This window comes from Poromitra crassiceps (assembly GCF_964638095.1).
Source record: "Poromitra crassiceps genome assembly, chromosome: 21".
In the NCBI taxonomy this organism is placed as follows: domain Eukaryota; kingdom Metazoa; phylum Chordata; class Actinopteri; order Beryciformes; family Melamphaidae; genus Poromitra; species Poromitra crassiceps.
This window is the reverse complement of record NC_139638.1, coordinates 14,038,874-14,051,142: the sequence shown is the minus strand read 5'-3', so window position 1 is coordinate 14,051,142 and position 12,269 is coordinate 14,038,874. Positions and strand designations below refer to the sequence as shown.

The 12,269-nt window shown below is 44.1% G+C and overlaps 1 protein-coding gene across 1 annotated transcript in view; it reads left to right on the top strand.

The window, feature by feature from the left end:
- Nucleotides 1-4,198: 4,198 nt before the first annotated feature.
- The window catches only part of col27a1a (collagen, type XXVII, alpha 1a), a gene marked incomplete at its 5' end in the record, with an annotated part of 167,936 nt that continues 159,865 nt past the window's right edge, over nucleotides 4,199-12,269 (top strand). The window contains one exon of the mRNA XM_083657807.1: nucleotides 4,199-4,251. Coding sequence (XP_083513933.1) covers nucleotides 4,199-4,251 — 53 coding nt within the window. The remainder of the gene's footprint in view (nucleotides 4,252-12,269) is intronic.

Genomic DNA, 12,269 nt, shown 5'->3' with positions numbered 1-12,269 from the left:
CATGGGAGGGTGGGGTGGCACCCAGCACTCAAACACAAGGGACAGAGTGTGTGTGTGTGTGTGTGTGTGTGTGTGTGTGTGCGTGACGGGACAGAGTGTGTGTGTGTGTGTGTGTGTGTGTGTGTGTGTGTGTGTGTGTGTGTGTGTGTGACGGGACAGAGTGTGTGTGACGGGGACTGTAAAGAGGATGTTAATGACTTGAGTCCATTAGCACCCACCTCTGGGTGGCTGACCGATGGCCTTAAGCAGAAACGCAGAGAGATCGCCATGACGACGCGCTCAGTCGGCCACGCCCTAATAGTGCGTCATTGAGGGGCGGCTGTAGCTCAGGAGGTAGAGCGGGTCGTCCACTAATCGCTTTGGATAAAAGAGGTCGGTGGTTCGATTCCCGGCTCCTCCAGTCTGCGTGTCGAAGTGTCCTTGGGTAAGACACTGAACCCCAAATTGCTCCCGTTGGTGTGCCAGCACCCTGCGTGGTAGCCTGCCGCCATCGGTGTGTGAATGGGTGAATATACCTACTGACTGTAAAGCGCTTTGGATAAAAGCGCTATATAAATGCAGGCCATTTACCATTTTACCATTCCATTCATGGTGACCTCTCTGTGCTTCTGCCTAAGGTCAGCTGACCCCAGTACCCGAGCATTAACGTTGTCTTTATAGCCTCGACACTCATTGATGTTGCTGGACAGTATCTGAACTGGCAGTTTGAGATATTATCAAAGTGTGTTTGACCATTCAGATGCAGTGGATTTGAGGTGGAGTATCAGTGATAAGATCCTGCGATCTGATAATAACTCACCTAATTATCCACTTCAAAATAATTTTATTTTTTTAAATGTCAAAATAAGATGACTAATTATTAATTATTCCTAACATAATTAAGAGAATTAACCAAGAGTTTACGGCGGAGGTCCAGACCAGAGGAATGGGTTTCTCAGCAACTGAAAAAGCTTTCAGCTGATATGGGAAGAGGTTAGCGCCTTCATTCAGAAGTCCTGTTCTTTCATTCAGTACAGACAACTGCTACCTGTGTCATGCTACATTTTTACAATCCAAAGAAATGTAACATATGGATATTTCTGAACAAAAATACGTAGCATTTTTACATTCCAGATACGTGAATAATTCACATTATACATTGTGATCTCCAGACATGATATTCTGCGGTTTAAAAGTTGAATTTTTTTATTTTTACAAAAATTGTTTTTTATTACAAAATCAGTATATCAGAAAACTGTAAACAGTTTTGCAGGCATTCATTTAGTTTGACAGCTATTGAGAGTTAATTTGAGTTAAGTTGTGGACCAGTGATGTCATTCATGCACAAATGACATCACAAACCTGGCTGAGGCAGTAACCAGGAAGTAGCGGTGGCTCCTCCTCCGAGGCGGGGGCAAGGGAGGTGGTTCCGCGGCCGAACTGGGCGCAGGAGTAACGTGGAAGAGCCGGTGTCTTTGCTGGACGACGGCCACGTCCATATTTATCATTTTCATGGAGGCAGAATCCATGGATTCTCCACTGCCGTCATTTGATCCTGACGATTGGGTTGTGCTGTTTCATGATAATTAAATGCCTAATAAATAACAATTCATTCAGGATGGATTCATGAATTTTTAAAGAAACTTGACTTCTGAACATACTTTAGATTTCTCCCTCTCCATTTCTCTCTCTCATTCTCTGTCAGTGAACCGAACACCTTTTCCAGTCCTTGAACAGCCATGAATGCATGTTGTTCGGCGAGAGGGGAAGACTGATGCGCCTCCGGTGAGTCGCTCTCGCTCTACAAGGTGAAGCAAAGACAAACATCTTCTCAGCACCTCTGTGTACATGTTCCTGAAAGCCCAAACAGATGTCAGCTGGTAATTGCTGTGTGTGGTGGCTGTGCGGAGGCCTTTGGTAGGTCCGTTCCTGCACCAGGCCGTGACCCCTGGTCAGCTTAATGGCAGCTGGTCCAGGTGTGGCCCCGCCTCTCCATGACAGAGAGTGCCTCCATTAACACGCTGCTCACAGAAAGGCTGATACTTGTAACTTGTGTTGACATTGATGCTGCACATCAGAGCAGTGCTTCTCAAAGTGAGGTCTTGATGCTGCACCTTAGAGCAGTGCTTCTCAAAGTGGGGTCCGGGGAAACCCCAGGGGTCCCCAGCAAATAGGGCAATCATGTATTTCCACGTCCTTGACGTTCCGTAAGAAAGTTTGAGAACCACTGCATTAGAGAACGGTCGGTGCATGACTGATCAGTATGAACAGAGGAGTTGAGATGATTGAGGTTCACAGACAGTAGGTAGCTCATCATTGTGTGTCAGTGTGACAAAATGAAGAGAGATTTTCCACACGATTTAAATCTTCAAGTTAAACCAGCATATAAAATGTCTAAAGATGGATCTTCATACTGTGCCTTATTTCAACATGTAAAGCAGGCTGATATTTCTCCACAATCAGTTACATTACATTACAGTACATTACATTACATTACATTACAGACATTACATTACATGACATGACATTACATTACAGTACATTACATTACAGACAGTTACGTAAGGGATAATGTATACTGAGCCGGTGATTACTGTGGAAATAATGACCGACAGGTGAGATTGAGCCCGACGCGCAGCGGAGGGCTTAATATTCACCTGAAGGTCATTATTTCCAGTAATCACCGGCTCAGTATACATTATCCCGCTTAGAACACGGCCTACAACTAAATCATTCAATAATCTGACAAAAATAATTATTCAAATAGATTTTTTAATAGCGTTTTCAACACAAAGCGGTTTCATTCGTAATTGGCACACAAGACACCACAGCTGCAACTGGTTGGCCTAATTAGTAGCGTCTGCGGACAAAATGCTCTTATCAACTGATTAATCCAGGTGTGGCAGAGCAGCGGTCGGTTGTCGAGAAATAATGACCGGTGAATATTGTTGATTGACCAATCAGAATCGAGTATTCGAGAGAGCCGTGTTCTAATAAAGAATGTTCTCTTATCTGGCCAAATCAGCCTCATTACATCATCTCTGTATCGCTGCACTTTGCAACATACCAGCTGCCCATCTTTAGAAAGCATCCTTCACTTTGTTTACACCATATGAGTAAGGGAGAGGAGACACACACACACACACACACACACACACACACACACACACACACCTACACACACACACACACACACACACACACACACACACACACTCGCTCACAAACACACACACACTCACACACACACACACACACACACACTCGCACTCAGTCACTCACACACACACTCACACTCACACACACTCACTCGCTCACACACACACACACACACACACACACACACACACACACACACACACACACACACACACCGGTCTTTCCCAGTTTACAGAAAGTCCTACAATTTCATGTTACTGGGAAGTTGTCTTAAAAAAAGTTCATGTGAGAAAAATCCAAAGAAGTCAAGTGGTTTGAAAGCTTAATGACTCCATTATGCTATCATGGCTAATGATGATCTTGGAATTACCCCAATTAATTATTCCACTAATGACGGATAGCAAGGTTGGACAAACAAGCAGAGAGCTAACAGATACCCTGGCTGTAGCTGTAGCTGTAGGCGTTCCTGTTTGGCACGTTGTGCCTATGAAGTGCTGTCCGTCCACCACATGACACCGTGGTTTCTGGTTTACCGGGGCACTGGGCAGGGGTTTGAGTGGGTCCGTGTGGCCGCCCCCCCCTGGAGAAGGCGTGTAGTTCCTCGGCACAACCGCTGGGCTTGTAACTTGACACCTGACCGTGCGGCGCGTTTGCCCATCGCTTTTACCCACAGAAACGAGCCTATTTAAAAAGGAAAGCGATGCGTCGTGCGCTCCTGACTCCGTAAACCCCCTCTCTCCAAGAAGCCAGCTTTCTCTCTGGCTGCGCGTCCCTCGATCTGGACCGGATCGGCAATAAATGAATGAAACACACGGGAATATCGAAAGGCAATCGGCACACAGGACAACTCTCTGTCAAGCCACCCAACAACAGAGCGACCCGGGGAGTTGATGTTGGACTTGATAGACACATGAATATGAGTTTCTTCCTCTGGAACTTCATCTCAGGCTTCTCCTCCAATGTGTTGTAAGACGGCGACCGGTGCCTTTTGCGCCCCCCTAAAGGAGTCACGCTGTGATTAACGGATCAGGTTTTTGACTGCCAGGACAAATGAATACAAATGAATTTAGGCACCCGAAGGAGAGATTGCAGAACCTCTCATCTCGACACAAAGTAAGTGTGTTATTTATACCGTCAGACTGTGGTTTGTTTGATGGTAGGATGTTAGACGTGGGAATCGATTATCGATCAATGACAGAGATGGAGATGTTCTCAAAAGAAAGAGTAGCCTACCACCTCCATGTGCTTACCTGTGTTGGCACAGAGCCAGCTCACCACGCAGGAATACACTGGTGACCGTTGACGCTCTCACGTCAGTTTGGACCAAAGCACAAGTCGAACGCGTTTCAGCGGGTAGCCTTCATCAGCGACACTGGCCATACCTTCGCATCAGAGTCCAAATAGGATCTTCTTGTTTTACTTTTTAGAGGACAGAACAAGCACCGCAGAATCGCCAGATAGCATATTTATTTGCAGGTCATATAATAAAATATAGGATATAAATCGGATCAAAATGTGTACTGTGCAAGCTTGTTTGGTGACCGTCCACTAATAATATCGCACTGACGAGATTATTTTGTCAGTTAACTTTGCTCTATAGAAATGTAGCCCAGTTGATCTAAGCGGGTTTAAGTTTTGTTGTCAAAATATTATGATGCAGGACATATTTGCCATACCTTATAGGTACTCATCTGATTTGGACAACTAGTATGTAGACATTAAAGGAACACTGTCAATTTTCAACCAGCTTTGTATCATTACAACATAAGCATATCAGAAAACTGTCAACTGTTTTACAGGCAGTCATTTAGTTTGACAGCTAATTTGACAGTTGATTTGAGTTAAATTGTGGACCAGTCATGTCATTTATGTACAAGACATCACTGGTCCACACTCAAATCAACTCTCAATAACTATCAAACTAAATGAATGACTGCAAAACTGTTCACAGTTTTCTGTTATACTACTGATGTTGTGATGATATAAAGCTGGTTGAAAATCCACATTGTTCCTTTAACCCATTGATACCTGATGCAGCATTTGTGTGTGTATCCCTTTAAGACCGCAAACCGTGTTAACGCGGTTCGCGGTCTTAAAGGGATACGCACACAAATGAGGGATATACACGCAAATGCTGCATCAGGTATCAATGGGTTAAGTTTCAGTGGCTGATCACTGATCAGCATCTTAACACTGCATTGTTCCTTTAAGTTTCAGTGGCTGATCACTGATCAGCATCTTAACACTGCAGTGTTTGTTGCACAGCCAATTGTTGGAATAATTTCTGCTCCTTTTATGCACAAAGTGTGTAAAGTTCACAATGAATGGGGAGTCACATGACCCTTCTGAGTAAATTAGTACAGTCAAATATTAAAGTCATTCTTTCTGTCATTCTCGGATTGCTCCTTCCCACTACAGCATAAAGCAAGACTGCTGCATTTTAATTTACGCAAAGCGACGTAAAGTCACAAAATGCAGCCGTTTTATGCGTAGCTTTCACGTAAAAGTTATGAGCTAAAACATTAGGTCTTGACTATACGTTGCTGTGATAAACATCTGGGCTTGTTTTGAGGAAATATTCAGCTGCTCTGTTCCCCAAATTCATTCATTCATCCATCCATCCATCCAGCACTAAATCATCATCATCAAGCTCACCCTGATTTAAAATGCATCACAATTAGAAGTGATTTATTCCCTAACAAGTAGCTACTGTATTACCTCTCTTGGCATTCAAATCATAATAGAGTAGCCTGCTAGCACTGATGGATACTGACCCGTGCCCTACAGGCTGGAGTGGTGCTGGTGTGTGTGTGTGTGTGTGTGTGGGGGGGGGGGGGGTAGTAAGTTTAAATGCTGGTCTGTTATCCCCTTCCTTCATTCTTACCTTAGGTTTGTGTTTGTGTTTGCTACGCCTGAACATCTGGTTAGGCTACCGTTCAACATCTCAACCAATGAATGGATCAGTCATAGCGAGGAGGAGGGGATAGCGACATCTAGGAAGTGGTCCAAGGAATGTCCGGAGATATGACCTAAGACCGGCGTTTCCCCCCCACAACTTTGCACTTCATAGACCCTTCTCACGGGGGCCATTTTGTGTCCAAAAGGCAGGGTAAACACAGGTGCAAGCAAAACACTAATGAAAGTTTCAAACTAACATGATTGGAATTTGGAAACCCTCATTAGTGTATTGCTTGCACCTGTGTTTATTCTGCCTTTTTGACACAAAATGGCCCCCGTGAAAAGGGTCTATTGAAAACAAGTTGGCCAAATGGCATGAGCCTGATTGCTCACAGCCTATCTGGAGGTTTTGCAGGAAATTGTCTGTCATGAGTTGAAGAGAAAAGTGGCTCTCAGATTTCTTTCTGCATAAATTAACAGTTCGGCAATAAACTTGATTCAAACAGCAAAGGTATGCAGGTTTTACTGAAAGTACCTGTGACGTGCCAAGTGACATGGAGCATGATTCACCATGTGTCCACATGGTGTCGCCCTACTGTAGATGTCTTACTTTAGGGCAAACCAGTGCTTCAGTGTTTTCCCCTGTATTCATGTTGAGACAAGGGTGAAGTAGCCTCTGTTGACAGATTTTAATGCTGGAAAAATACAATGCTTACAATTCTAAAATGATGAATTAGGGTGACCAGAGGTCCCACTTTGTGTGGGACTGCACAGCATTTTCATGCCTTTTCCCATGTCCCATATTGAGATGATGTCCCACATTTTGATTGGCTCTAGTTTTCAAAAGTCAAACCACTGAGAGAGAGAGAGAGGGAGAGAGAGAGAGAGGGGGGGGGAGGGGGAGAGAGAGAGAGAGACACAGAGAGAGAGAGAGAGAGACACAGAGAGAGAGAGAGGGGGAGATAGAGAGAGAGAGCTCTGAGGAAATGTTGTTACATGGAAGAGTGAGACATGTCTCATCTGACAGCAGCATTAGTTCAAAATGACTTGTGACTTGTGACTTGTGACTAAATGACTTGTGACTTACGCAAACTTTGTGAGAATGAGACATTGTAGGAGACAGATATTCTGAAGTGTGTTGGCCATAGGATGTATGCAGCATGGTCGCCCATGTGTTTCATCTGACAATTGATTGATTGAAACAATTTATTTCAAACAGTTAAAATAATACATAAAATGAAAAACCAGTCAACATAACAGTCCAATAGACTTCAGCAAAAGGAAAATACGTAAACTCCAACACAATGAAAAAGCAAACTGTTTTTGCTTTTTTAAGAAAAAAGTGTTCTCTTGATAGGGCTTTCTGATGTCTTTAGACAGACTATCTTTAGGCTTTCTGATGTCTTTAAGCCTGGATTATGCTTGACGCTTTGGCCGGCCGCACGGAAATGAGAGACACGGAATCCGACGAGGAAACGTGTGGAGCTTGTATATAGTCCATGGGCCAAGGCTCAAATTTTGACATATCGGTACCACCTGAGGTGACCGCACGATTTTGTTATTTTTGTCTTCCTACATGTCTCTAGTTTATATTTTGGTATGATAACCCTTCCGATTTGGTAGCTTAAGGATAGTTATCACTCTGTAAACAAACCTACCCCCAAAAAATGACAAAACCCTGATTTCATCATATCTCCTGAACCACACATGATAACGCAGAAAATGTGATGTCTACCCCTATGTTTTCATGGTCAGGGATTACAATGACACCCTATACAACATCATAAACTGTTCACATGAATAGTTAATGGTGAATTAGGTGGTGTTTTGGTGAATTCAGTGGTGTTTTGAGAAGGATACAATGCAATTAGTCCATGGGCCAATGGTGAAATCGGTACCACCTAAGGGGACCGTGCAATTTTTGTATTTTTGTCTTCCTACATGTCTCTAGTTTATATTTTGGTATGATAACCCTGCCAATCTGGTATCTTATTGATAGTTATCACTCTGTAAAAAACCTTCTCCCATATAAATGACAAAACCCTGATTTCTGTGTATTAGTCCAGATGATATGTGAAAATCATGTTCACTTTTTCATAAAAGCATGAAACTTGGTACACATATAGTTTGGGGCCCCGTAAATCTTCAGAAATGAAGCCATCACAAAAATGCCTCGCGGTGGCCATTTTAATTCCGCCATAAGTGAATTATGTAGTTTGCATCATATCTCCTGAACCACACATGATAACACAGAAAAGGTGATGTCTATCCCTATGTTTTCATGGTCAAGCATTACAATGATACCATATAGAACATCATAAACTGTTAAAGTAACTAATCAATGGTGAATTTAATGACGTGAGAAGGAAATCACAGTTTCTGATAACTGATGCTATAACCTCAATTCCATGACCACTCTCTGGCTAAGATTTTTTGATGAGTAATTTGACTTCTATGGGCCTTTTGTTAAAATAGCCCCCAGGCCCCTCCCAAACATCCTCCGACTTTCTGCCAGATGGCCAAATCCAAGATGGCCACTGGTACAATCTTGAAAAATTTACTTTTGAACCAGAGCACCTAGAATAATGTATGAAGACACTTTTCGGTGTAAGTCAACCACAAAGAATCTGATTCTGACATCAGTTTAACATTCTGTCATAATTTTGACCCACAATTCCAAGATGGCTGCCATCCAGTAGCGTGAAAACTTAACTTTTGAATGGCAACATATACGTATGTGGTGTTTGGGGTTTACCATTTTTAGAGTAAGGACGGAGATTAACAATGGTGAATTATAGCTATTTTAATTGCAAATCCATGCCTACCAAACATGGTTTAGTAATGACAATTATTGTGTTTTGAGGGTAATTTCATAATTATGTTAGTCTCGCTGGCCAGCCTACCCTCCCTACCGGGAGAGGAGTCTGGCGCCACGGAAACAGGCAACTGGGATAAGCCCTCCCCTGCTCTACAGCTGCTCCCCATTGGAGCGACTGTTTCAGTGGGTGCCGGATGTCTGCTCCCGGCTTATTACAAACTCTGTCATTGGCTCCGACCACGTCAATCAGAGCAGCTTCCGCTCCCTCCTCCCTGTGTGTCGCTGTAAATAGTGCCCTGCCGCCTCAGTGAAAACAACAACGCTAACTAGCTAGCAAGCTAACGGCAGAAACCTACACGCTAGGTCGTTGCTACACGCTGAAAAGGGCAAGTTGGATTGTTGGAAACTATTTTCCAAGGGCACTGCCGCTAAGCGCCGCCCATCGCAATCCCACTATGGAGACCTGCGTGGGAGGGGAGGCTGGCCAGCGAGACTATGGGAAAGGTGAAGGTGAATAGCCTATGTCCATTGTCCAACAAGTTTTCTCAATTAATTTCCCTCTTTGCGATGTGATAAAAGTTTCTCAGTGAGTTATAGTTGATTGCATTGCCTCACTGAATTATCTGCTAATATCCAATTTTAGCAGCAGAATTAGATGTCCTGGCGTGGGCACGTCCGCGTGTAATGACATATCCAAAAGGAATTTTAATCTGCGCTGCACAGCATAGAGATTATGGTGCGCTCAAGCGCAGCAGAGTATTTAGCGCGTAAGAGGTGCTTTTTTTTAGTGTGTAAGAGGTGCTGCCCCGTATTCTGAGCAGAAACGGCTGATTGTGGCACGCCTATGTCCAGTAAAATTATAACAGGCATGCGCTTGTGCACGCCCCCAATTTGCATTGCGCGCGGCGTACCGCTTTTGCGAAGATAGGGCCCCCGGGACTTGCAAGAATCTGGTCAACTTTTCCTCTCCAGCATGGGCTGATTTTAAGTCTGCAATGAGTGGATGCGAAAAGGAGCAAAAACACCAGACGCTGAAGTGACTAAGCATCTGGAAGCGCAGCCAGTTTCATTTTGGTGCACTTGTTAGCACATTAGACTGTTCAGTCAGACCAGCCGTGATGCGGCCGGCTCGCCCCATGCAGAGATTGTTTCGGCGTCTGATCTATTTTTGTGTGAGACCCGCGAGTGATTGTGTGAAGCCAGATAGGAAGTCAGTACAAGTGGTCACCGGCGTGGAGCAAAGCAGTGCGTCTGGTGTGAATGGGGTCCTGCTCAAGCTGAATTTACACACAGCGGCACTTTGCGTCTGCAGCATCACAATCATCTTCCACCCTCCTCCCTGCATGCATGCTCCAATCCGCTCTGACTGACTGGTGGCGACCATTTATGGATTTCGTTTCCACTCCCTCCGTGTCGAATCTGTCTATCTCAAATGCCTGTGCCACTGTGAAACAACAACATCAACAATGCTAGCTCGTTGCTACATCCTGAAAACGGTTGGATCTGGATTGTGCAATAAAGCAGGCCTGCTTGATACGTTTGGTGGATAGTTGTAAAGGTGAACGGAGCCTTTTTCCCCTATACCAGGGTGGAGGTATTAGCAGCCAGACTCTGCCATTGTAGGGAGGGAGTCTGGCAAGCGAGACTACCCGGGAAGGAACTCAAGGTAGGAGCTGCTGAGATGGAGTGGAGTGCTCCAAGACAGTGATTGACCTGGTTGTGGTCAACTTGTAAACCTCCACAAGTTGCTGGAACATTGTGTTTTTGATGAATGTGTGGCCTTATTCAACTCCTACAGCACATACAGGAAGACGCAGAAGAGCAAGCACATCTAGAAGAAGCTCTATCTCCAATCTGTAGGGCTGCAAGAACCCTACATCACTCTCGTTGACATGGGCATGATCTAGATGATGGCAACTCCATCAGCAATTGGATCGGCAGACACAAGATGGCACCCCATACAAGTGGTCGGACTATGTCCACAAGGTGTCATCCATCATCCTTGTCCGCCATGGTGATGTTGACATATCATGTGTGATCGACCGGTATGACACAGCATACTTGGCTAAAGATGATGAGCAGACTCTGATGATTTAGAATCTATAGCTACAGCTAATAAAAATAGCTTATTTTAGTTATCTTGTCATACATTCATTAAATATTTTAATGCAAGAAATCCTGGAGGTAGTTGGTACAGCAGTACCAAGGTAAAATGGGTGTTGACATTAACATATTTTCAGTGAACATAATTCTGAAATGACTCCCAAAACATCCACCATTGTTAATCTCCTTCCTTGTGGTAAACCCCAAACGCACAGTATACCTTCCCATTCAAAAGTTACATTTCCACAATACTGGATGGCAGCCATCTTGGAATTCTGGGTCAAAACTATGCCATAATGTCAAACTGATGTCAGAATCGGATTCCTCGTGGTTGACTTACACCGAAAAGTGTCTTCATACATTATTCTATGTGCTCTGGTTCAAAAGTCAATTTTTTAACATGGCGCCAGTGGCCATCTTGGATTTGGCCATCTGGCAAGGAAAATCCCAGGATCCTTAGGAGGGACCTGGGCGCTATTTTAACAAAAGGTCTATATAAGTCAAATCACTCATCAAAACATCTTAGCCAGAGAATGGTCATGGCTTTGAAGTTATAGCATCGGTTATCAGATACTGTCATTTCCTTCTCACAACGTCATCAAATTCACCATTGATTAGTCACTTTAACAGTTTATGATGTTCTATATGGTATCATTGTAATCCTTGACCATGAAAACATTGGGATAGACATCACCTTTTCTGTGTTAGCATGTGTGGTTCAGGAGATATGATGCAAACTACATAATTTGCTTATGGCAGAATTAAAATGGCCGCCACAAGGCATTTTTGCGATGGCTCAATTTCTGAAACTGTACAGGGCCCCAAACTATAAGCGTACCAAGTTTCATGCTTTTACGAAAAAGGGAACATCATTTTCACATATCATCTGGACTAATACACAGAAATCAGGGTTTTGTCATTTATATGGGGGTAGGTTTGTTTACAGAGTGATAACTATCCTTAAGCTACCAAATCAGCAGGGTTATCATACCAAAATATAAACTAGAGACATGTAGGAAGACAAAAATAACAAAATCGTGCGGTCACCTCAGGTGGTACCGATTTTTGCCTTGGCCCATGGACTAATACTCTGTGTGGGTTTCTGCAGGCGGAATTGAGCGCGAGTCTTGAAAACTCCACTTTGCCCGCCCGTCCGCGTCCGCGTAGTTACAAATTTCGGCGTGCGCACGGCCGCTCGAAAACCGTCCGCACGGAGCCTTGCGGAGGGGCGTGTCTGCTGATTTGACGTCACTTTTCCGCGCGGACACTCGCGTTCCTCGCTGATGCGGAAAGCATAATGAGACCTTTAGAC